This window comes from Aspergillus ambiguus (genome assembly GCF_047715705.1).
Source record: "Aspergillus ambiguus strain CBS 117.58 unplaced genomic scaffold BDV59scaffold_25, whole genome shotgun sequence".
In the NCBI taxonomy this organism is placed as follows: domain Eukaryota; kingdom Fungi; phylum Ascomycota; class Eurotiomycetes; order Eurotiales; family Aspergillaceae; genus Aspergillus; species Aspergillus ambiguus.
This window is the reverse complement of record NW_027395538.1, coordinates 48,107-72,905: the sequence shown is the minus strand read 5'-3', so window position 1 is coordinate 72,905 and position 24,799 is coordinate 48,107. Positions and strand designations below refer to the sequence as shown.

General features: G+C 46.9%; 10 protein-coding genes across 10 annotated transcripts; 6 read left to right on the top strand and 4 right to left on the bottom strand.

Annotated features, from left to right (window-relative positions):
- Nucleotides 1-219: 219 nt before the first annotated feature.
- BDV59DRAFT_182271 (kinase-like protein) lies at nucleotides 220-2,058 on the bottom strand. The gene is made up of 6 exons (XM_073690353.1): nucleotides 2,035-2,058; nucleotides 1,670-1,977; nucleotides 1,288-1,613; nucleotides 932-1,233; nucleotides 680-842; nucleotides 220-625 (listed from the first exon to the last, which is right to left on the bottom strand). Exons 2-6 carry the CDS (start codon nucleotides 1,933-1,935, stop codon nucleotides 447-449), a joined length of 1,236 nt encoding a protein of 411 aa, XP_073546105.1. The 5' UTR covers nucleotides 1,936-1,977; nucleotides 2,035-2,058; the 3' UTR covers nucleotides 220-446.
- A 1,641-nt stretch (nucleotides 2,059-3,699) lies between these two features.
- Nucleotides 3,700-5,558, bottom strand: BDV59DRAFT_67446 (uncharacterized protein). The gene is made up of 2 exons (XM_073696894.1): nucleotides 3,775-5,558; nucleotides 3,700-3,709 (listed from the first exon to the last, which is right to left on the bottom strand). The coding sequence occupies exon 1, from the start codon at nucleotides 5,269-5,271 to the stop codon at nucleotides 3,880-3,882; it is 1,392 nt and encodes a 463-aa protein (XP_073546104.1). The 5' UTR covers nucleotides 5,272-5,558; the 3' UTR covers nucleotides 3,700-3,709; nucleotides 3,775-3,879.
- Nucleotides 5,559-7,370: 1,812 nt separating this feature from the next.
- Nucleotides 7,371-8,111, top strand: BDV59DRAFT_182263 (uncharacterized protein). Its single transcript, XM_073690352.1, has 2 exons — nucleotides 7,371-7,529; nucleotides 7,584-8,111. Exon 2 carries the CDS (start codon nucleotides 7,830-7,832, stop codon nucleotides 8,061-8,063), a length of 234 nt encoding a protein of 77 aa, XP_073546103.1. The 5' UTR covers nucleotides 7,371-7,529; nucleotides 7,584-7,829; the 3' UTR covers nucleotides 8,064-8,111.
- Nucleotides 8,112-8,914: 803 nt separating this feature from the next.
- BDV59DRAFT_182260 (uncharacterized protein) lies at nucleotides 8,915-10,779 on the top strand. Its single transcript, XM_073690351.1, has 2 exons — nucleotides 8,915-9,390; nucleotides 9,471-10,779. Exons 1-2 carry the CDS (start codon nucleotides 8,994-8,996, stop codon nucleotides 10,586-10,588), a joined length of 1,515 nt encoding a protein of 504 aa, XP_073546102.1. The 5' UTR covers nucleotides 8,915-8,993; the 3' UTR covers nucleotides 10,589-10,779.
- A 1,053-nt stretch (nucleotides 10,780-11,832) lies between these two features.
- BDV59DRAFT_209021 (uncharacterized protein) lies at nucleotides 11,833-12,315 on the bottom strand (the record flags this gene model as incomplete). Its single annotated transcript, XM_073695312.1, has 1 exon — nucleotides 11,833-12,315. The coding sequence occupies one exon, from the start codon at nucleotides 12,313-12,315 to the stop codon at nucleotides 11,833-11,835; it is 483 nt and encodes a 160-aa protein (XP_073546101.1).
- A 3,762-nt stretch (nucleotides 12,316-16,077) lies between these two features.
- BDV59DRAFT_209020 (kinase-like protein) lies at nucleotides 16,078-17,298 on the top strand (the record flags this gene model as incomplete). Its single annotated transcript, XM_073695311.1, has 2 exons — nucleotides 16,078-17,063; nucleotides 17,163-17,298. 2 exons carry the CDS (start codon nucleotides 16,078-16,080, stop codon nucleotides 17,296-17,298), a joined length of 1,122 nt encoding a protein of 373 aa, XP_073546100.1.
- A 1,194-nt stretch (nucleotides 17,299-18,492) lies between these two features.
- On the top strand, nucleotides 18,493-19,194 carry BDV59DRAFT_182253 (uncharacterized protein). The gene is made up of 2 exons (XM_073690350.1): nucleotides 18,493-18,741; nucleotides 18,810-19,194. Exon 2 carries the CDS (start codon nucleotides 19,001-19,003, stop codon nucleotides 19,181-19,183), a length of 183 nt encoding a protein of 60 aa, XP_073546099.1. The 5' UTR covers nucleotides 18,493-18,741; nucleotides 18,810-19,000; the 3' UTR covers nucleotides 19,184-19,194.
- Nucleotide 19,195: 1 nt separating this feature from the next.
- On the top strand, nucleotides 19,196-21,077 carry BDV59DRAFT_182251 (uncharacterized protein). Its single transcript, XM_073690349.1, has 2 exons — nucleotides 19,196-19,349; nucleotides 19,401-21,077. Exons 1-2 carry the CDS (start codon nucleotides 19,212-19,214, stop codon nucleotides 20,655-20,657), a joined length of 1,395 nt encoding a protein of 464 aa, XP_073546098.1. The 5' UTR covers nucleotides 19,196-19,211; the 3' UTR covers nucleotides 20,658-21,077.
- Nucleotides 21,078-21,437: 360 nt separating this feature from the next.
- BDV59DRAFT_194310 (uncharacterized protein) lies at nucleotides 21,438-21,899 on the top strand (the record flags this gene model as incomplete). Its single annotated transcript, XM_073692373.1, has 1 exon — nucleotides 21,438-21,899. One exon carries the CDS (start codon nucleotides 21,438-21,440, stop codon nucleotides 21,897-21,899), a length of 462 nt encoding a protein of 153 aa, XP_073546097.1.
- A 771-nt stretch (nucleotides 21,900-22,670) lies between these two features.
- Nucleotides 22,671-24,357, bottom strand: BDV59DRAFT_194309 (uncharacterized protein; the record flags this gene model as incomplete). Its single annotated transcript, XM_073692372.1, has 4 exons — nucleotides 22,671-22,722; nucleotides 22,761-23,494; nucleotides 23,552-23,639; nucleotides 23,690-24,357. The coding sequence occupies 4 exons, from the start codon at nucleotides 24,355-24,357 to the stop codon at nucleotides 22,671-22,673; spliced, it is 1,542 nt and encodes a 513-aa protein (XP_073546096.1).
- Nucleotides 24,358-24,799: the final 442 nt, after the last annotated feature.

Here is a 24,799-nt window from a genome sequence, read left to right as displayed (position 1 = left end):
AAGTGAGGTGAAGTGAGGTGAAGTGAGGTGAAGTGAGGTGAAGTGAGGTGAAGTGAGGTGAAGTGAGGTGAAGTGAGGTGAAGTGAGGTGAAGTGGGGTGAAGTGGGGTAATTTATGATTGCTTCTGGTCGGAGCTGACTGCTCCGATTCCGCCTTTCATAACTTACTCCAGAGTAGTTTCCCCTTGCACCCGATCAACTTAGTAATCTGTTCCCTGGTGTTATGTGTATGCCCTAATCATCGCCACCCCGCATCTCTCATATCATCAAGTATAGATTTTCGTTCTATCATTAGGCACGAACTGTTTTTGGAGCAGAATTGTATGATACATTTGGATACTTGAGTGTTGTACTTTTAGAAATAATTGTCAAATGTCAAAATTGCCTTCCGCATCAAGCATATCATGAAGCTTCAGTGGAACGGCCATATTTTGAAGTCGATTTAAGTTACGGTGACCTCAACCAAGGATCGGATAGAAGATCCTTGGCTGATTGTCTCTCCTCCGGTCGCCATCGAAGCATCTTGCGCATGAATTCAAGGAATAACCGTTGCTGCGCGCCTTGCAAATTCCCTTCTAAGTTCTCCAAAGACAGTACAGGAATTCGAATTTTACTTTTCCAATTGCCTAAGACTCCTTTGATTAAAATCATGAATAGTTGTACTGTACTGACAAACATACCTTCCTTGTCAAAAAACTCTGTGGCATAATCACTCTTCTGAAGCAAATCTTTGGGCGGCGGCCCAAGAAGAGCAATCATCTCAGCAAGGTGATGCCCGTCAGAATCCTGCTTTTCTGAATCTCTCGCGTAGAATAGGTGTCCTTGCTGGAAAAGATCCCATGTCTATAACGATGTTCATTATCAGAATAAATAATAACGATATTCTCGATTGGGTAACGGAGACGGCTTGACAGGAACGGTACTCTACATACCACGAGCCCTATGTTCCAAATATCGACTTTTTGATCCCAGGGTATTCGTAAAAGCACTTCGGGGGCCCGATATATATGTGGCTGAATATCTCCACGGTATGTATCAGACCCAAAACGAGCCTGGCCGAAGTCACATAATATAGGTCGACCATGTTTTGTAGTTCTTGCGAGTTTGCGAGTGGAATAGATTATCCGATCCCCAACTATCTTCCGTGGACTAGGGTTAGACTTCTCACTTTGTTCAAAGTCGGTCAAGATTGAGCTATCCTCAATCCCAAATAGAATGTTCTTTTCCTGTATATCTGACAAGGACCAATATTAGAATGAACAGCTGAAGGATAGTGGACTTAAAATACCGGTGTGGACAATGCCTGCTTCAGTGTGGAGAAAATCAAGGGCAAGAAAAACATGTAATAAAGTCAACTTCAGTATTTTTTCGGGGAGAACCTTGGTTGAGAGTTGATTTCGAAAGTCAAAAAGACGTATACCCAAAGGTGGATGAATAAGACATTGGAAGCTCCCTTTAGGCGAGCCAAGTTGAAAGCTATCCAACGCCATACGGACAAGCTTGGCACCATCATGATGTGTTCTAAGGGAGCTGAGATGATTATAAATGTCCGCTTCCCTTTTGCCTTCAAGGGAGTCCCGCTCAAATATTTTCAATGTGACATATCGATGTTGCCTGATATAGCGTCAATTTCCCTTATGATATTTACGCTAAAGGTCAAGGAGACTCACTGTAAGTCTCGACAAAGCCAAACTGTAGAATACCCTCCAAATCCTAATTTACCAATTACTTGATACCTCGAGCGAAAAACCTCACCAATTTTGACTGGGTAATAGAGCTCTCGCGAATACCATGGGAGCATTTCCTCCTCGAATTTCTCGGTTGAATCCAGAAGGCGAACATTGGATTGTGCAAATTTATGCACTGGTGAAGGGGAGCGCTTTGAAGAGAAACGCCTAAACAGGCCGCCTGATAAGTGGAACATGATTGTTATCATGTAAGGGTCGGTGAGCTCTAATGATACAAAACATGAAGGGGTACCGCACTCTTTATATCCGGTGATGAACGCCAGTATGACTAAGAGGTACCACCAGGTCTATTACTCATCAATGAACCGGACATGAGTAACCAATCAGATACGCAGAGGAGCAATCACCAATTTGCTTTACCCTCACTATTGGTAATAAGCGGGATAGCAAATAACAATGACTGGAGACCCTTGTGGAAGCCAGGGATAGCACTCTCACATGGACGAGATCTTTTTTATATACTTCACTTTCGCACCGTTCATCCACCAGCAATAGTATACAGGGCGATTTTCAGGCTCGCAACAGGAACTTAACGCACTCGGGCTCGAGAATCAGTTTCTCTACTCCTACGACACGATTACATCCTAGTCAGGAACCAATGTTTTGGTAAAAACCAAATCATAAATATCACTTAAAGGATTATTATAATCTCTTCTTGAGGGTTGTACTCCAGTATGCCTGGATAGAACCCGGGGTTCTTCCTGGATATTGGTTCGAAAATAGTCTCGCCACATCATACCAAGGTAGCTTTCGATCCCTTCTCAACTCCAACAAAAGATCCTCTTCCTCTGGCGACCACCGCAACCTTTTCCTGGAGTCTTTAAGGCGGGCTTTGTTGCTACTCTGAGATTCTGCAGGGTGTGAAGACTAAGCCCAGCGGACTTGCTTCTGGATTCGCGTATCCAATTTTGGTCTTTCTGATAGGTCGCCGGTAACTACCTGGGGAGACGTGCAATGTGGCAGTGCTCCATCAAATAGCCAGGAGAGAAACTCTAGGCGCTCATTGGTTGGAAGTGATAAAAACATAGAACGAAGGCTAGCACAAGTTCCAGCTGACGAAGGTGTTACATCACATAGTTTTCGTTTAGAAGGTTGATTTTTGGATTTGTTTGTTGTGCTGGATGGTCGCGTACGAGATCCTGGCAGGGATATATCGTCGCTGGAGCGCTGTTGCCGTGGGCCTCCAAGGGGAGACTGGGTTGATTCTGCCTTGTTGCCTATGCGTGGCTGTCGGTCCTTTTCATATTCTCATTAACTGGTCCAGATATGAGGTGTTGTGAGAGTGAATGGTTGTGTAGCAAGCTATCTGACCAAGAATTTCCCTCGTGCGCTTCGGGATATGTATTGGAGTGCAGGTGCTGGGCAAGTGTGTCGCAGAGAAGGGGTGGAGGGTCCGGGTATGGACAGTTCGTCTCTGCGATAATTACATCGTCCGTGTGAATATGCTGGTGTTTATCTTCCATCTCCCAGGGTCCATTGTTGGTGAGGATTGCCGAGGAAGTTTTGAACTGCGAATGGATGCAGAAGTGGGCTCTCCCTGAGTGCCCCCAAATTCACGTAGACTAGCAGGTCCCATACTCATTGTACATAGTATCATGTTAATCTCCTGCCGGCTTAATGGAACCCCCGCTGTGAAATATACGGCGATAATGCTCCCCAAGCAAGCGTTTTCACCGAACTACGTTCTCTGGATCTGAGACGCTAGAGTAACATCGCTTGGGGGGGGGGGGGGGGGGGGGGGGGGGGGGGGGTTAGTACTGCTGCAACAGCTCCGGGGAGGCTGGTTGGACATAAGATACAAGAAATCTGGGGCTTTCGCTCAGGGTCCCTTATTTGAGGGTTTGACCCGAAATTGCGACGGTAGCCACCACTTACTAGGAAGAACTATTGTGCATCTCGAGCAAGGTGGGCGGGATGAGACTGGTGAGCGTATGTCCCTGAAGCGAAATTATGCCCTGGTCCCTAATAATTGAGAGAGGTGTTAGGCCTAAATAACGAATGAGAACGAGATTTACAGTCCTACAGACATGATTGGAACTTATCCATGCCGAGGAGTAGCTTGTCGGCCAAAAGATTTGCTGGGTTGAGCATACATCGTTACCTCGATCCATTCAGAGGGTATGTAAGGATAATCATGAGCGTCTCTTCTTGAGCTTTGTACACCAATGTACCTGAATAGATCCCGGACTCCGTCCGGGATATTGATCTGACAACAGCTTTATCACCTCAGACCAAGGGAGTCTTCGAGTATTCCTCAAATCTATCAAAAGGTCCTCCTCTTCGGGTAACCATGGCATCCCTTTTCTCAATCTTTCTCGAGTGTTGCTGTTATCCACAGAGTCTGCAGCCTCTTGAGGTGTGGCCCAGCGGACTTGCTTTCGGACCCGTGTACCGTCTGTCCTCTTCGCAGGTGCGCTGTTGGAGGATATTTCAGGCTCAAATGCGCATCGTGGGAGTGCCCCTTCAAACAACCAAGAGAGGAACTTTAAGCGTGCGTTTGTCGGTAATGATAAAAAGTGAAAGCGGAGGCTGGCGCAAGAGTTTTCCGCCAGCGAAGGGCTTGTCTCTTCAATCCTTTGTCGCTTGTTCCTTCGTCTTTTGCGTTCATCCGATCCAGTCGATGGCCGCTTGCGCTGTTCGGTCTGGTTGACGCCGCTATTGCAATGCTGCTGCCGTGGGCCTCGAGAAGATTCATTGCTTTCAGCATTATTGCCCGGACGTGTCTGTCGAGAGCGTCCACCACATTGACGATGAGTGGCTGGTCTATTCTCGTCGATCAGCCCGGGAGAGAGGTGGTCATTGTCGAAAATGCTATGCGGCGCTATCGGCGGTTCGGGATATGGACAAGGTAGCTCTCGTTGACTCGACCAGAGGGTACCGCTCTCTCGGATATCTTGATGGGGCTGGTTCGACTCTAACGGAAACTCTTCCCCTAGGATGGCTGGATCGATCGGTATAACTGCCGGCTCGTGCAGACCTGGAGATTGTTGTGCTGAGCTTGCCGGATTTTCCGATGGAGAGCGGCATCCAGCAGCTCCCTGAATGGACCACTGCGATCCGATGGTGATGTCGGTGGTAACTGCATCACCGAGACGATTCAGTCCTGAAGCCGGCGAGCCACACTGTGTTTGCGCTTGTGGAGACGTTGCGGCACGCATTGCAAAAACCGCAGGCGACTCATAGAGCTCTGAGACAGACAACTCGTTTGGACCGCCGGAGGCCGGGATAGGCTCCTCACTGAGCTCAGGGCATGCACTCTGCCGAATATCTGGCCGGAGATTCTCATGGACACAAACCTCGGCAGGTGGTCGTGCAGGGAGGGGGTGTTGTTGATTGTTTGGTTGGCTATCCAAACTATGCGGAGGAGCAGGGGCATAAAGTGCACAGGGAAGGGCAGGGTTGCTTCTGAGAGGAAATTGGGCTTTGTGATCATGGGCATGGGGAGGTCGTGGTCGTGGAATTTGCTTGTGCCGTGGGGGTATCCATGGTCTAAAGGCTTCAACGTGAAAAGCAGTGACGGCCATGCTCCAGGACAGAGCGTGAAAAGCTCAATGTGTGCAGGGGATGGGGTATCTCTTGAGTGCTATGTGTATGATGGGAAAAGGGGACGGTTAGCCATGGTAGCTGTCTGGCGGTTCTGCCGACTCCCTTATAACCTCTGCACATGGCTTTGACCTCGACGGATAACAGGGGTTGAGCTTGAGCTCCACAGGTCAGATAGCAGGCTCGTTCCCGGTAATGTCCGTCTCCGCCTCTCAGGAGTAATTCCTGCGACAGGCGGAGATAGACAATTCGATCTGGGCTTGCTCTTCTTTCACATTGGTTCATTCAGGCCCGTCCACTTGCACTGCCCCAGCTCACGGAAACAAACCGTCGTGTGACGCGAACGGAGCGAAGATGCGCTCTGGACAAATCGCATTCCCTGTGTTGGAGCTTCTAATTCGGAAAGTTGGACATCCCAGGATTTGGGACCAGGGCTGAGACCCCAGGCGGCAGTGCGGTATTTTCGCTATTGGCTGATGTACTCAGCATACCTGAAGCACATGGAAATACGCTGCGGAAGTCGAGCCGGTGACTGATGCAAGTGGTCAAATCCTTCCTAATCTGAGTGGAGACCGGGTGCCACGCTTCGCGGCCGCCGCGAGAGGCAAACCAAGGCAGACAAGGCATTCCTGGGCATGCATCTGTGGCAGCCCTCATAGAGCAGAAGGATGATCAAGTACTCGGAGAAAGCAAAGAAGGCTGGAAAGAGTCTACCACCGCGAGAGCTCAGGCAACCGTATCCCGAAGTGAAGATGAAAGACTCGGGCTCGCCGACGGGTAAAAGAGGAAAAGCAAGACCATTCCCAAAAGCTGCACACCATGGATTCAACGCCAGTGGGGAATGGCGTAAGTCTAGGAGACTGAGCCCACCGGATGAGCCCGTTGGCCTGTCGGCGACTCCGTCCAGGTCCGGCCACGGGAAATGAAAGGAGGCCGCCAGGCAGGGTGCCTTACCCGATGTAGGCAATCGTCGGATAACGCGGCATGCAGGAAAAGGGGGAAATGGGGCAGTGCACCAGCTGGGGCGAGACGGGAGGGGAAAATTGAGAAGAGAAAGTGCGTGTCCGGTCGAGGGCGAAGGGTCGGGGTTATATAGATGCTGTTGGGGCAGCAAGCGGACGGGCAAAAGCGGCGAGACGGGAGCGAAGAGGGAGCTAGGCCGAACATGGTAAGCGCTATGCCGTTCCGGGTAATGAGATGACCGTGAGCGGCAAGCGGTCAGCGGCGGCAGGACGCCCAGCAATGGGAGCGGTTTCTGGCGCCCCGCTTGCCGTCTGTCAGAATACTAAGACTATAAATATCTAATTCTATTATTTTATAAGATTATTAAATAACTTAGAGATTATATTAAGCTAACTGTAAGCTCTAAAACTAATAATTTAATATTAAATATCTTAAATATAATCTTTATAGGCAGATCTAACTAACTAGATTAATTAGATTATTAAGTATATTAAGCTCCAAGGCTATATCTATATAAATTAGAGCTATTTAATAGCCGCTATTGCTTTAGTAAATACCTATATATTAATTATTTAAAAAGATTTAATAGTTAAAACCCTAATCTAAAGGCTCTAGAATAATTTAATTAAGCTAATTAGAATAAGAAGTTTAGAAAGACCTACTAGGATATATATAGAGAGTTTAATAGCTTAAATTTAATAAATTCTAGCTATACTATAGCTACTATTTCTATAATAACTAATAAGGTATCTAAATTACAAGTAAAATAGATCTTTAATACTGCTTTGAATTACTATATATATAATATTTTTTTTTAATAAATATACTCTAAAAGAATTAAAAATCTTAGTTAGAGATATATAGATAGTAATTTTAGATTTTAGGACTATTTAACTAAAGCCTATAAGTTTATATAATAATAAAATAATATTTAAACTAAAGGATTGTGCCTATATTCTAGAATTCTATCTTAATATTCTCTTAGTTATTTGCCTTTAGGGGCCGCCGCTTCCGGAAACGGCCTCGCCCCATGCGGTTCTGCCGCCCCTCACCGCCCAACCTCTTGCCGCTATATAGCCCCTCGCCCGCCCACCCGCGTAACCGTCACGTTCTGTTTCCTTCCTCAATCTTACCACCGTCGCACCTCTCGCTGAGGCGATCTCAGCCAGCCCCCCCCTCAGCCATGTCGCTGCCTAATTTCCGGACGCGCCGCGGAAGGACAGCTGGTATCCTTGCTCCGGTCTGTCGCTGCGCTCGTCCCCTCATCCACATTCCTGTTGGTTCTATGCCTCTGCAGAGGCGACTGTACTTGGGTCTAACCTCCTAACAGTGAACGAGACTACTTGCCCCCCGCCTTACGTTGCCCATAGATTGAACGAGCCTGATGGTTATACCATGAGGGCCGCGCTGCCGGTGCCCAGCTCCATAAGACTGTCCCGGACGTCTCCTTTCCGGATCTCCCAGTCTGGCGACGGAACTGGTTCCCCGTGAACTAGGATTCCGCAGCGGTTACGTGGCATTTAGGGGCCTCTTTTCCCGCTAGCTGACTGTCTGCTGCTGGCTCTTCCTTGAAGAAATGCGATTGGCTTGCACCCTCGTGCCCAGCTCAGATGGGGCTGTCCGAGCACTTGCGGCGCGGAGACTTTCTGTAAGGGCAGGCAGTCCTCCGAGATGTCTTATTTTTGCGCTGCCTAGCACTGAATCCCGCTCACTGCTCTCTGTTGATCGTGATAACGTGCACGCTGAGCAGAATTTCACATCCCGGCGTGACTTGGTGGAGCATATTCATATCAGTGACACCGAATTGTGACATGCGTGGCCGTCCGGGGCCGCCTATGCACTTCAAATCACCAAAAGGAGGTGAACAGACCTGCTCTTACCCTTTCTGGTTGGATCTCCATCCGGCGGTGTATGCATCGCTGGATTAGGGGGTGTTTCCTGATCCAGCAGGTTGATCCGTTCATTAGATGATATCCTGGCTAGGCGATGGTCAGCGGGCCCGACTGGCTTTGGCGGCCTATTCTACCAGTTGTGTATGGTCCATTCCAATTCATGAGAGGGGAAAGAATGCGAGCTGAATCAACTCAGCCCCGATGTGCAGTTTCCTGTTTTGGTGATTCCGGCATTCCGGCAATTCCCATCAACAACGCTCGATTTGCTTTTTGGCCCCATGATCCGTAGGGTCTCAGAGGAAGGCAACTGCGGACAGGGATATGAGCCGACAATATTGGAAAGGGGCCTTGTAAGCGGCTCGAACATATAAAATTGTGAAAGTCCATCTGATGGCTCTGCCACGGTTAGTTAGATATTTGGTATATTTTCTAGCCTGTTCTAACCCCAAAATGAGCGCCTTTCTGTTTTATAAGCCCAATTCGAACCCCAATCGCTTCTCCAAGAGAGAGCGGTTCAGCTTACGATGTAACAAGTCATCCCCGGATAATTCTTCTAAAGCTACACCCCGGCCCTACAACGATCTACCATCAAGAGGCGCTCATCCTAGAAATGAACCTGATGACTTCACCTACGTCAACGACTTCCTATGTCGTACGGATACCGGTATGCTGGACTACTCTTCAATAAGTGTTGGCACATCCTAACTATTGGTCTAGCTTGTCCTCCGCAGCCTCGACATACCAAGAATGGGCACAGCGGTATGCTTGATGAGGACTGCACTTCATTATGCAGTACTTTCTCTGAGCATGAAACGGACCATCGAGCCGCTCTATTGCCGACGGCGGAAATGCCTCCTCACAATGCGATTCCTTCTATTCACGGACTTGATGGTTTATCTTTTACCACCATACCGTCAACCATGGAACAGGGTACCGCCGTACAAGGCTCTTTCGACGATCAATTATTGGATTCAACAATAGTTGATGAAGGTTGTCTTGAGTCTCTGCCACCTTTGTCGGACAGTGATAAAGAACGCTATTCTGTCGCTTCGAATCTGGCATATGCACTAAGCCCAGAGGAATACACTCTCGACAGTGGATTCCGACCTAGAACATCCTTGAGTCCAGCAGAATCCGGGCTTCAGAGGGACGTCAACGGATCATTACAGTGCAGTTCTGGTCAACACGATGATGGTCAAGGATGCATTCATGCCTCAAGAGCCGAAACGCACTCCTATCCCGATGGTAAGTGCGGATACTTAGCCATCTATATGTCGTTTGATTTGATCTCTCTTATTCTGTGGAACTGACACGAAAAGGAGCAGAAAGTTTGACCCTACAAGGCCTTGATGATCTTGACATCGCTCCTCCAATGAATAATACACCGGAACAAGTGCCATCCTATGAGGCTCCTGTTCTAACAGATGGGCTGCTTCTGAACGACCAGCAAGTGGATATCAATGATGGATGCCTCAGCCCCGGCCGATCCGGCGAAAGCGCACCAGTCGAGGATATGGACTATATGTCTAATAGCGATCTCTGCACTGTCATGGACGATGATCTTGCTCTTAACCCATCAGATTCCATCTCTGTGACCAGCGCAACAACACATATCTCACGACCACGATCACAGAGGTCTGGAAGAAACCCAGGTCACTCGCCTGGAGACAGATCAAAGCAAACGAGCACCCCGTCTGATCCAGGCCCAGAGCAACGTTTCCCACGCCAGACAGACTCGGAGACCTTCGTGGTGAATAAAGCTAGCACCTGTGATGATTTGAGACCTCGAACTAGGTCTCCAAGCCCAACAAAGTCGACAAAGGGTTATGCTGAGTTTTCACATATAGAAATATCAAACGCCTCTACAGCGAGAACAGTCAGACTTACAAAGCTTGATCCAAAGGACGAGGTCGAAAACCCATCATGCCGCCATTTCCCACCAAACCGCGGGCCGTGGCGTTTAGAAGGGACTCTTTTGTCTATCGACCTTAGGGAGGTGCAACGCCTTCCTATCTTCGCTGGAACTTCCAGTTTTCGCGTGCTGGATGGCCAAGTGTTCCAAACCATTACTTTGAGCCTGGGAGCCGTCGATTCAAGTCTCCCGCCAAGAAAGAAATCACCCCGCGTACCCAGACAAAAAGGTGTCTCTGCAACAAGAGGCCCACTTTCCTCCAAACAAAGACGACATCTCGTACAGCTGAGAGATGAAGGACGCACGTGGAACCAAGTATGTGTCGAATTTCCTGGGAGAAAGAAGGGCACTCTCCAGACAGCTTATTGCAAGGAACTGAAGCGCTTCCCGAGCCAAGTCTCCCGAAGTGCGCAGCGTCGTTCTAGCCCACGCAAAACACCGAACGCAGGCAATTCACCCAATTCACAGTCTCATCAGGCGAAGAAGACGGGAGGTTCTCGATACTACCTCCGAGCCAGGGCCCATCGTTGAATCATTTATACCACCTAATCAATTCACAAATACCGCTTCGGCATCCCTTTGTAGATTTCGCATCTCCTGCTGATATACACGACCCGTAAATTATTCAACCACGAACTTCTACGTGAGATATAAAAAGGCTACTTATATCTCTCTGCAGGCCAAAGAGCACATTTGCCGTCTCCTTAGCCTTTTCCTCGTGGATTCATCAATCATGTTCTTGGAAGCTGTGTTCTGTTGAGCAGGGGTCGGCCCGAAATGGCATGAGGGAAAGGGTTTGGCGAGCCAAGGTAGCTTACCAAGGATTACGATCACGGACTGGCTGTCCGGTCACGAATGCAACTCACCAATCTATATACGGCACATCGATGCCGCGCATCATGCTGGCCACGTAGGTTGGTTGCCGCGTACGCTAAGAAACCCAGCCATCAGATGCTTCCGTATTGTCCGACATCGAGCTGTGACGGGCCAGCAAACGATTCGCGCGAGAAGGGGCTTCATTCAGCCTCGCAGTACCCATTCTAATAATATAAGCTACTACATTCTCACCACTTCCTGCGGCCTCACTTTTCAAATTTTCACCACCAAGATGAGGGAAATAGGAAACCCACGACCAGGCGGGCTTTTATTTCCCCAGATCCTGTTCGTTCAATCCGATTAGATTGGTCAAGATTCCTACCAGCTAATTGCGATCAACGGTGGCCGTACAGCATTCCCCCACCTACTCTCCTTGATTCTCAAACAAAAAGGGTGGTGATGGAGGGAAACCGCACTAAGTTTGCGTATCTGTACTGTAACTGGGTGGATGACTACTGTCACAAGCCAGTCGTAATGGAAGCAATACAGTGCATTCAAACTAGGATACTAAGCTCAGAGAGAGGAAGGAGAGATGCAGGTTGGTGAGAGATGATGATATATGGAATATCACCTTAGGTAGCAGCCTCCATCGCAATATCGTCATTCCTCGTATTTACATACATGTATGAGGTTTCATCACAGAAAGATGTGCATTTGACTAAAAATAACAAGGTTGGAGAGGGAAGGAGAGAAGGGAAACGAAGCTATTTAAATCTCTTATTTTCCTCTATCGACAACTAGCTAGGAAACAAATTGGTCCCTGATTGTCCGAAATATTAACCTTATGGCATCCTTCGCAATAGGCTAGATATGTTGTTTGACAATGACCACAACTCTCCTAGCCTACTTTCTAGAGTCGGGTTCTGAGGGGAAAATCCATGTCAGTATAGAAATAGTGTTTAAGACCAAAGGAGAGTTTCCGTACGTTGGATTTTCTCGAATATAAAATAGATTGAATCATCTTGGATCTCGCTAAGTTCCAAGTATAGGTCGGATGTCCGAGACAGATAGAGCGAAGACGGGATGTCTTGAATCGTAAAGATAGGGTCCTTCTCATCCACTCTAGTGATCCGATACGGCATCCTAAATCCTTCAGGATCCAGTGTGCATTTGCTGCCCACTTCGCATTGAAGAGTCTTGTTGGAGTTTAGGGGTGTGATGACAGCTTCGTCATCATTAAAACCCTCCGTGTTAGATGTCCAGCCCTGCTTCTCGAGATCATCTGAGCTTCCAAGCCTCACAGTTGTTGCATCCTCAGAATCGTGGAGCAGATACAGAAGTTCTCCTCCAACATCTTGCCTGATTCTATCATTAAATATCAAGCCATGAGCCAGGTGACCGAGAGCTGCGAGGAATCCGACCAAAAAGTACGATCGCACCATGATTGAAGTGTAGGATAGAACAAAATGATATGTGAAGGTTTGAGGCAAGTGATCAATAGGTAGAAGAAATTGAGAGGAGGGAATAAGGGTATTTATGTCTAACTAACCACTGTTCCAAGGGCCCTAGATTTCCATAGTCATGTAGAACAAGTGCGAAATGCTACAGTGAAATATAGGTAAGGATTGGCTCTAGAATGCGCAAAAGCATCTGTATAGGCTATAGAGTGGGCCAATTACAGATTGTGGGTGGAACTATTAAACCTAATATAGCAAGGATGGTCCTGATAAATGTACATAGAAGGAAATGTTTTACAAGAATCGAATATATGTATAAAGATCAGCACAAACCTTTCACCCCCCGCTAACTAGGATATGAAGTTGACGGTGGTTCCACTTAAGGGATCACCCTAGGATCGGCATTCTCAAATGTCGATCATAAACCACAGAATGATTAAAGGACATGGCCAATGCTATTCATAACGATACGCTTTGCTTACATCAAAACTAGTCCGGCCAACGAAACCAAAAAACAAGCCAAATTCCACACAATTCTCATCTACTCCTTCATCTACCCCTGCATCTACCCCTACATCTATTCCCTCATCTACCCCTTCATTTATTACTCCTTTCGTTACGCCACTAGCTTCAATACACCCACCAATCAAGGCCATGAAAATTGCATATGGATAGGCATTAAAACGGTGGAAAATGGATTGCCCAGGACAAACGACTGGAAGGATCGTCTTCGGTCGTCCGAAAGTCCAATTTGTGAAGTTATCCGGTAACTATTTGTTTTTTTATTATTAGGCACATCGGTATCAGCGATGTTCAATTTCTGAGCAATGAAACACCGCCACCACCTTGACAGCTGGGTTTGAAAACACACCTATCTTGCGATAAGGGTGATTGCGACGGTCGCTGGGCATATGCAAGGGATGTGACATGGTACGTCTTGTTTATATCCACAAGGGAAAGAATGCGTGCACGGTACACTATCCTTACTTCGTTAGGCTATGGGCTTACGAAACCAGCCTCGTAAGTTTTTATTTATGCAAATCCCATTTCTCTACCAACAGTGACAAAGTTGACAATTCTCTTCACTCCGTTACAACTGCTTTCCCCAAATCTTTCCCCTCGGTCCCGAGAACCTACACAATATAAAAACAAAATGAAAGTTTTGACTATTGTCTGTGGTGTCATCTTTGCTACCTTTGCGTTAGCAGAGCCTGCGATGAAGGGCCATAATCAAGTCGAAAAACGTCAGGTATGGAGTTCTAGGACCAGACAGGATATACTATAATCTCAAAGATATGAGACTAACGGAGATTATGGTTAGCTTGTAAGTGATTGCCTCGTATCTGTGGGATAGTTTCGAGAACCTAGGGCTCACTGAGATGGGGTTATGGGCAGAATGTAAGTGATTGGTCCATTTCTATGGTATTCGTTGAAAAATCTAGAGCTGGCTGACATGAGATATGGATAGATTGTAAGTCATTGATCTGTATCTATGTGGTGACTAAAAGATTGGGGCTGATGGAGATGGTTCACGGCTAGGGTGTAAGTGGTTGAAGCTATATCTTGGTTCCTTCAGGATCTACAGCTAATTGAGATGGGTTACGGGCAGAATGTACGTGATTTATCTATATTTGACTTGACTTTCTAAGGACCTATTGCTAACTGAAGTGGGATATTTACAGATTGTAAGTGCTTAACGTTTTTTGTTGTAGAGGGTGGGGTTGTTTAAGAATCTAGGGCTGACTGATCGATAGCTTGTACGTGATTGATCTGTACCGATGTGGTGACTACGAAGCTAGGGCTGACCGAGATTCGAATTAGCCAGTAAGTGGTCAATCTGTTACAGATCTTAATACTTTCAAGGATCGCGGGCTGACTAAGATGGGTTATGGGCAGGGTGTAAGTGGTTGATATGTCTATTGCGTGACTATTAAGGACCTAGGGCTAAATGAGATGGGATATGGATAGGCTGTAAGTAACTGATCAGTATCTATGCGGTGACTATAAGCCAAGGGCTGACGGTGATGGGATACAAAGGAAGTAAGTGATTCAATTGTACCTATAGAGTGTTCTCGGGCTTACCAAGATGGGTTATGGGCAGGATGTAAGTGATTGATATGTCTATTGCGTGACTATTAAGGACCTAGGGCTAATGAGATGGGATATGGATAGCTTGTAAGTGCTTCACTTTTATCTGTGGGGTTGGTTCAAGAATCTGGAGCTAACTGAGATGGGATATGGATAGCTTGTGAGTGCTTAACTTTTACCTAGTGGTGACTTCAAGGACATGGAGCTAATTGAGATGTGATATGGATAGGGTGTAAGTGATTAACCTGTACCTATGTGGTGACTATGGGTCTAGGGCTGACAGAGATGGGACATATGCAGCAAGTAAGTGATTAACCTGTACCTATGCGGTGACTATGGGTCTATGGCTGACTGAGATGGGTTGTGGATATAGTGTAAGTAACTGATCAGTATCTATGTGGGGACTATGAGTCTATGGCTGACAGATGGGACATGCAGCATGTAAGTGATTCAATTGTACCTATGTGGTGACTATGAGTCTATGGCTGACAGATGGGACATGCAGCATGTAAGTGATTAACCTGTACCTATCGAGTGTCTTAAGGATATCGGGCTGACAGAGATGGGACATAATGCAGAAAGTAAGTGATTCAATTGTACCTATATGGTGACTATGGGTCTAGGGCTGACGGAGGTGGGACATATGAGCAGGTAAGTGATTAACCTGTACCTATCGAGTGTCTTTAAGGATCTCGGGCTGACAGATGGGACATGCAGCATGTAAGTGACTGGCTAAAAGAGATCCTCGTACACTAAATTAACGAATTACAGTCTACGAAGAAGCTTAATAGTGTAAGGTCTAGGAACTTTACCATCGTAAATATTTACTAACGGTTATTTGTTGTTAGCTTGTTGACCAATGCTATACTCTCACCATCTATAGCATATCTCCAACACTTTTGTTATATAGCCTTGGTATAGGTTTTTCCTATCAAGTTAGGTTTCCCTATACTGTGATGTAAATGCAAAGGCTCAGTCGGATTTATCTTGTAATACCTTGACACTTCGAAGTAATGAGAAAGAGTTGTAGGATGGAGACTGATTTTTTATCCTATATTGCACTTGGTTTATAGCCTGCTGGCAGTAAACTAGATTTCCACCTTATTCGCGCAATCCTAGGGACGTGTGAATCTCGGGTAATGTTTGAGGCATCTTAGAAAGGATCAGACAGCTGACACCAAGTGCCCGCAGCAGAACGTGCATCGTGCATAAAACATGGCTGTCGTCGGTTCCTGGCGCTACTTCTGACAAGGAATGTGCCTGTGCGTCCAATACTTCAACAACACTCTCGGCTTGGGTTCAATGCTGGCTCATCGGCCAATGAAGCACCGCGTCCCGGGGCCTGGGCTTTCACATGCATTGCTTTGCCTAATTACTGTCCATGTCTTTGCCGAAATTGGTTGGGGCGGGTCGCGTTACGTTTTATTCATCATACCTATTTATGCGACTCAGCACAGGAGAGATTTTTATGTCCTTATCATACTTCTTATCGGTATCTCTGCATGATAGACGATGATTAGGTTGTTGTCTTTTGCCAAACTATCGTTGTGCCCGCAAGGTTTACACTTTGAAATTGGCCTTCCCACCCTTCGTAAGGTGCACACACCGCTTCAGCACAACCAACTCCGCTCCGCTTCTACTACCACCACGTCCAGCTCTATGGTGGCCAATGACGAGTTCAGCGCCAATTGCTTATATGAGCCACTTGAAGAAGTCGAAAGACTTAAGAACTATCGACCAGGGGGCTATCATCCCATACAAATCGGAGACCACTTTCACGGTCGATATCGCGTTGTCCATAAGCTGGGATATGGCACCTATTCAACGACGTGGCTAGCCCGTGACAAACAGTCCAATAAGTATATTACAGTGAAAGTATGTACAGCAGACTCAGACCCAAAGGAAGCAGACATAATATCCTCTCTTATCTGTCCACCTCGCTCCGTAGATGACAACCCAGTCAAGGCGATGGTTCCTTCAATTCTGGATAGGTTCACTATTCACGGTCCTAATAGTAAGCATACGTGTTATGTCACAGAACCTGCGAGAGCTAGTCTATTTGCGCTGAAAGTTGGCTCTTGGATTCGTTTATTCCAGCTTGAAGTAGCCCGGTCATTGGCTGCACAACTCGTTCTTGCTGTGGATTATGTACATGCCCAGGGGTTTGTCCATGGAGACCTTCATTTAGGAAACGTTCTTCTCAAAGTCCTGCCTAGCTTTGGCCAGCTAGCATTCGAACGATTATATGAAGAATACGGGGCACCAGAACTAGAGCCAGTTATTTATCTGGATGGTTATCCACTTTCTCCTGGTATCCCATCCTACGGCATTGCGCCTATATGGCTACGAGAAGCAAGGGAGAAAATCACGCTTACAGAAGCTAGGATCTTGCTTTCTGACTTTGGTGAAGTGTTTTTGTACCCGAAAGATCTGAAATACATCTCTCGCACTTCCCTTGTCATCCGTCCGCCCGAGGCTCCGTTTGAATCAGAAAATCCATTATGTTCTAAATCTGATATATGGACCCTCGCCTGTACTATATGGTCTACCCTCGCTCAGCGGTCATTGTTTGAAGGATTGCTCGCTACCAACACCGACATGACCTGTGAGCATGTTGACGCTCTTGGTGCTTTACCGCCCGAATGGTGAAAGAGATGGGAGGCGCGTCAACGTAAGTTTACCGAGGATGGGAAGCCAATAAAGCGTAGTCCTTTCCAATCTTAGGAGGATCGATTTGAGGACAGGGTGCAACAACCCAGACAAGATATTGGGATCCTATCGACCGACACAAGAGGGAGGGAAGCTATCCTTGACATGCTACGGCAGATGCTCTCATTTAGGCCAGAGAATCGTCCTCCTACCAGGCAAATTTTCAAATAAATGTGGATGGCGAGATGGGCACTGCCTGAATATAGTAAGATTCTAAATCATGTATGAGTTAGACATCTGAACCAGCTGTATGCATAAATGTCTATTCCTGGCGACTGCTCCAAAAGCACCGTTGATAAGTACTACGGGTTTATAATCGGGGATTAGCTGACCAACATGTATGTGGGAATTTGTGGAGACAAGCTATTATCAGGCGTAGAATGTTTCGAATCCAGGGGAATGGTCGCCAGCTTCATAGGACAGACTTCTGATTGGTACGGTACTATAGAGTTTGGCAGTTTTGTGGCCACGACTATGTCATAGTGTATGCGTGACGGCGACAGAAGGATTGGAGAAGTATATTGGGTGCTGCAAACCCAAGAACAGCCTCTGAATTGATAGGAAGATGCGAGAGACAGATAGCAGGAAAGAATAAGTCAGTAGTCAGTAGCAGTGAGCGTTACCGAGTGGCCAAGGCCTAGTTGAAGATGGTTCAGCGTTGAGGCACAGACTCAACTGTGGGTCATAGGAATGCCCAAAGGAAAGTGCACAGACGTACCCCAGGGCAAAGGCGACGCTGAAGGGGTTCAGCCTTGGCTTATGCCTCGAGGTGCTTCCTTCGAGGACTTTCCGATTAGTACATATGGATGCAACGTGCCTGGGACCCATTATCTGGTACATATCCAATTTTTTTTGGGCAGTGAGTCCCTGGCGGGGGAGTGATTCATCACATCTACTGTATCACATCTTCCGAATTCGATGATAATGATATCTGTTTTTTTGAGGGGTCACGAGGTGAAAATCCCGCGCTTGCCTTGATTAATGTGATACAGGCACAGGTAAGACTCTTGGGGCATTGAGGGGATACGGCTCCCATTTGTTGCTGGAGACTTGCCCCTGTCCACTTGTGATGTCCAATTATCATGTAGAGATTCAATATTCTATCAATGAGCGACGATAGGGTCTGTGCGTTAGCGACTGTGACAATGTATGCATTAGTGCGCGCCGCGGCGCTATCTGAGCTGCGATAGTTGTGATCATATTCTTGGCCAGTTCAACTACCCAATAGGGAGAGTAAACAGGTATGTAAGGCTTCCTTTTGACTTTCGTTCTCTCATTTCTCCCGTGAGAGGTGGGACAGCAGGTTACGACTGCTGTGTGGCTATAAATACCACCCGGGTTCTCAGGCCAAATAGCAAAAGATATCGAATAACAAGCTTTATCAAAAGTCGGATTTTATCTTCACGCATATCGGCCTTCTAAGTAGTCCAACTTCCGACGAAATCTTTTACATTACCATCTTCAACATGTGCAAGGTCAACTACAGCCAATCAGGGTGCGCAGAGTTCGCTCATCTTCCTGGCCCCCAAATGCCTGTTGATGAAAGTTCCCGAAGCATTCGTTGCCAAAAATGCGATAACTGGGCCCTGGCTGGCTCTCGCTTCTGCGCATTACGTGAGTACCCGAACGCTGGAGCTGTTGGGATCTTAATGCAATCTCGAAATCTAATTTATTGCGTTCAGACCAGCAGTAGAAGCTTTTTTGGAAGAAAGCGGTATACGCAGCTGCTCCAGCAAAACCTTTCAGGAAGAGCTTCACAGTCTTCGTGGAAGATCAGTATGTAGTTCGTATTTGAAACTATTGGTGCAGAGTAAAGGCATGGGGGAGCATAGTGATTCTTGGGTGGGAGAGAACAATTTTCGTACAAGGTTTCATGTACCTACACTCGTTTTATGAATATGTCAGTTTCAGGTACTCTATTATAGGACTATGTTATGGCTATTGGTTGGCTGCTGGAGATGTATGCAGACAAGTGGGTTGTACAAGTTGTCGTGTTCAGCCGCTGGCGACCCACTTGCTGGGTTATTTAAAGCTGGTGTCAACCCCCACTCTGTGATTCACTCGACCAACGCTCTGTGGCCATCATGATTGATAGGTTTTCTACTTGTGATTTCGCGGGCTGTGAACTGCCGACTGTGCGGGGTTTTGCTGCCTGTGAGCGATGCAATCGCCAGCTCTGCGCAACACACCGTAGCCCGCCCTCTCATACTTGCGGTGACACGGTACAGTCCATGCATTTCCTATCTACTTAAATCGGACCTAACAATAATAAGCCGCTTCCAGATGATGAGTTCGAAGCCAAGATACACGCTGAAGTGAAAAGTCTTCGCGACAGAATTAATGGGGACGCTGTTTGCGAGCGTGCCTCAGAACTAAATGGTGGTCAAAAATGCGAGATCGAGCACCCTCCTGCCTGGGGGCATGGATCCCTCATGGGTTGTGCCAACTATCATGCTCGCATTCGCTTTACAGATGATAGTTCTGTTTGGCTCCTTCGAGTGCCTCGAATTAGCAGCGGTATCCCTCAATCACTCGCCGACTACCTCATTCGCAGCGAATACGCCACTCTCAAGTTTCTGGAGACTACAAACGTGCCTGCTCCCCGAGCGTTTGATTATGGCCTTGCAGGCGATAAGAACAATAAGGCGGGTGTTAGTTATATTCTTCTAGAACAAATGGCGGGTAAACCCTGGAATATGCAAGGACCGTCTGGGAAACGCCTTGCAGACGATAAAGACAAGGAGAGGATTTGGAATGGCTTGGCTGATATTTTGATTGAGATCCAACGCCATCCGTTTTCCAAGGCAGGATCTCTTCTCCCAGGTCAATCATCTTTAGAGCCAATAGTCTCTGCTGCTGCCAGTGAGCGATTTCTCGTTCAGAGTCCTTCAGGGCCTTTTAATACAGCTAATGAGTACTACACTTCATTTGTGGACCAAAATATGGCTCTTATTGCTGACGGTCAGCTTTTCACCTCTTTCCCTGTGAATGCCTACCTGGTATTTTCATTCTTGAAATCCCAGGTCCAGGTTCTTGCAGCAACCCAAAGCCACTCTCCACCTGATGCCACGGAGAAATTTTACATCAAGCACGTGGATGATAAGGGAGATCACCTGATGGTGGATGATCAGCTGAATATCGTTGGGGTTATAGACTGGCAAATGGCTCGCGTTGTCCCTGCTAATGAAGCATTTGGACCATCGTTGGTGACGGCAGAAATGAATGACATCTATAACGGAGTGTCATCATTGACTGTTCATGATCACACATTAGCTCACTTCTTAAAAGCAAAGGGAGCAGCTGACTTGGCTAATATCATGAGCCGAGATGAGAGAATACGGAGATTCTTCTTTGGACTTGATGTTGACCTCCCTTGGACTGAGACACTACTTCTAATCCGTGGCATCTGGGCCGCATTCGGAGTGGACAGGGACACAGACTGGAAAGCTTGGAAGGTAGATATGCTAAAGAGATGCAGCCATGATGAATGCCTGAAGCAGATTATTAATCGGTTCGGAGAAGGTCCATGACTAATTCCATCGTGTTCTCTGAAGTCTTGCACGAATTTAATTAATCCTTGGCGTACGGACAAAATGAATCAAGCTCACAGCGTTGGGTCCATTGCTGAAGGCACAACGGAAAAGAAAGGGCTAGCCGAATCTTTGCAAACCAACAGATGTATGAGGGAATTCGACGAGAGGGAAAGCACCGTTTTCGCTTGTGTAAACCTTGAACTTCAGAATTCGAGTATTGAAGACGCTGAATAGTGTTTGTGGAGGAGATGTTATACCACGAAAGCGCCTTCCCGTGGCGTGACGCCGGATTGGTTGAACAACAGGTTGGAAATGTGTCCTTCCGAAATAACAAGGGTCGATAGCTGTAGATTTTGGGGGAATGTGGAGAAAGTATAAAGAGGGAAGTGTAGATATCACTTACTATCTTTCTGACTAGCTTTTGGAAGGTTTCTCCTTAGCGTATATAAACTGGCAAGTATGTAGTATGTTCGTAAAGAGTAACGTACTTCCGTAACTTTCAAAAACGTAACCGTCTAATATCGATGGAAACTTGCCAATAAATATAAGGGGTCAACGATCATCAGAAATTTTCTTCTATCTCAGCTGTAGTCAGTTTCCAAGGGTTTTATCCCCGTGCTCCACAATAGATGGACAACTTTCATTATTCAGATCGCATAGGTGATGACCTCATTATGACGCTCCAAGATTACAACAGTAGAGTTATGATATAAGACGTTGATGTCCCATTGGATCTTCGAAATAACAAAGGCTAAAACACCTCCTGAATGCCAAAACATGTCTCAGGAAGCTGATAATTATATACGAACACATCAGTTGCTGTCCAACTGGAATGATGAGCTGGAGTACTTGGGATATGTCCTTGCGGAAATTGTGGATCCTCGCGGCCTCGATGTACGAGGATTCGTGTGGCACCAAGCCGCCGACCTTCCGGCGATTGAAGATACACTAACGCAAGCATCTAAAAAGCCGAATAGCCGACTGGGTGCTGTAGTGAATAAAAAGCGACGGAAGGAGCTTAGACATCTAATGTCGAAATCGAGGAAAATTCGAAATGCCGTGGCTCATCATCAGACACCGTGCGAACAAGAAATGAGAGAGATGCAGCGCACGAGGGACGAGCTCAGTGGTCAGCTACAGTCAGCTATTGGCTTGGTAGCTTGCAAGTTTGACATTGACCATGTACGAATACAATTATTTCAAAACGTCGTTGGCCGTGTTGTCAATTCGCCGCACTAACAAACGTTAGGTTAATTGGTATGCCAACTCTCACCTCTTCAACGAAACAAACTGGAATGCATGTCGACTAGCAAGGATTTCTCTTACGGCAGGATCACTTTTAACTCAACGTCAAGAAACTATCTCCAATGTTCTCGGGACTCCCGCCTCGAATATATCCCGTCGACGCCGGAAGGCGACGGAGGAAGGTCGAGAGCAACATAGGAGAACCTATATAGCTGCCCAAAGACGTAATGTTGAAAGGGTGCTTCGCCACGCTGTCATGAAAGAAGCCCAAACGGCTGAGAAAGTTAAAAGAATTGATTCGCAGTACTTTGGATTGCGCCGACAGAGACTGGGGCAAATCAGCCGCATCCTTCGATTGATGCGGGATGAGGAAAGGGAATGGAAGCGTAGACGGTCCTGTATCACAGCCTCTGGGACTTGTTCCCATGCTGATGTTTTGTCAATTTTAATACTTGTATTCCTGGCCGTTAGCTCCCCTTTCTGGTTGTGCTGCGTCTTCATGTACAAAATATGGGTCATGCTTTGCACCAGATCCCACTGAGTTTGACCACTAGTCACATGAGATATATTTCCGAAGAATACCCAATATGCATTCTCTCGTACTTGTTTCAGCTAACAGACAAAAGAAAGCTAAGCTGATCATAGCAATAGCATAACCAGTCCAACAGACGACAGTTTCAATTTCGATTCAACATCATCTCTTTTCCGCTACGCAGTGATGGTCTTGACGTAAATCAGCCCGTGCCTCTGGGATGCATCACATACTCACCGCACGGACTTCATGTTTAGAATCATGCCTTTTGCTGCGCTCTTCCACCTAAAAAAGGTCCATTGCTAGTGTTTTCGGTGACTGACCTTCTCCGAGATCGGCCGGAAGCGGCTCTTCTAGGAAGAGGTCCTGCAATCCGTGGAACCAATTCTTGCCCGGCAGCGATGCAAGCCGCTGACGACCTCCTAACTTGGATTGCAAAGGTCAAAGGGTCGCGACCATCATGATCTATCGTTGAAATCCGTGGAAACACTGTAAGTAGGTTTTCATCTGGGGTAGTTGCCACCCGTCGATCCTCGCTAATATCGGCCTCTGGAAATGGAAATTCGACCCACTCGAGGTCATCCCATTGTAGGGGTTCGAAATCTGTTTCGTATTTTTGCTTCGACCGCTGGAACTTCTCCCAAATTTCAGCGGAACGCCGAACGATTTTCTCCAAGCTAAGGCGAAATTCGTTGAATTGCGTCTCTATCAGCAACCCATCAAGGTAGTACGCAACGTTTCTCACAACTTTCTGTATTCTTGTGTCAAGTTCCCTTTTCTGCGTTGGCCAATCGATCGACAATAGCAACAACCGGCAAAATGATTCCTTCTCATCTTCGCTAGTAGCCTGGTTGGCTAATGTCTCTCGAATCGGGCTTTCCTCCGGCAAAATATAAGTTGGCTGGAATATCAACTTATCGATTTCTCTGGAGAGGACTCCTAGAATCACCGCAAGCCGCATCTGTTTTGCTTCCTTAGAATTGGAAGCCGGAAGCGGGACTCGGTGCCGTAACGCCTCGATACTTTTCTCCTGGAATTTCTTCCAGGCTTGTAGGTTCTAGACTAGATTTTAGTATCGTGTGGACAGGGATAATGCCGAATTACCATTACGTACCTCGAGAGTTTCCCCTGGTAGATCCTTCTGCAGATGGCCGTATATCTCCCTAATTGCATATTTCCACAACTTCCTAAAACTTTCAATCCTGAGAGAAGTAAGCAGATAATCCAGAATGCCAAAATTGGGTAAAGATACAGGACTTCTTCATCTTCCTCATAGTACTTCGCCGGCAAATTTTCAAGTTCTTGAACTCGCTCCTCAACAACTCGAATACGTTGCTTGAAGCCTTTATTTTCATCGGACAAGTCTTTCGCGCTCTTTTTGGCCATCGAAAATTGCTGCTTGAGCTCCAATACTGCAGATTTCATCTTGTCGATCGTAGTGTCCTTCTCCTTGATACTTTGCTGTAGGGAGGTAATTTCACTGTGCGCGCGGCTAACTTTCTCCTTCTCACGGCTGTAGGACTCTTGCGTCTTGTCGAGTTCAGCTTTGAGCTCACTGAATTCACCCTGTTTTCTCGCGACCTGCTCCTTTTGGGATTGGAGGGCGGTCTCTAGGGCTTCTTTTTGCTTCCTCAACTCGTCCTGCTTTGTAGCTTCCTTCCGATTAATGGCAAGAAGCTCCTCGGCGGTGCTTTGCTTCTTCTTGGCTAGTTCATCCATGTCTCGTTTCGATTTAGCCAGCTCAGCTTGTCCTAATTCTAGTTTCCTCTGGAGGTTCGAGTTCTCTTCGAGCAGCGACGAGATGTATTTAGAACCGGCTGACGACGCAAACAAATAGAGTTGGCTGAAGAACTCCTTAACGATGTGAGAATCGCTAAAAGTGGTCTCAGCCGACGAAGAAACCTGGGCGTTAGACGTCATATTAAAGAACCAAGGATTGTTCTTTCACTTGAGCGATCAATTCGGATCAGTAAAAACACAGCGACTCCTTTGGGGCGTTTCTCGTTATTTATCTCTCTTTCATTTACGTGTGCCGTGTGCAGTATGCATTACGACGGTCTCCATCCCTTTGGCACCAGCGCCTCATTCTCGCCTCGCAACGCAGTGGTCGAGGATCTCCAAGCGAGGACGTGTGCCATTGTGCAGAGGTGGATTTGAAGTGGCACCAGATGAGTGGTCTAGACGACAAGGCTGAAAAGCCTCGAACCAGCCTACCTAAGGCCGGTGATCACGTGCTGCGTCTTGAGTGGACAATCAATGCGGAGACTGTTCATGCATGCATGCTACACATCGATGTGCGCCAATGTCATTACACGCATAATGTTAGCCACGTGTGCTCCTTTCACTGCATATATAGCGAAGA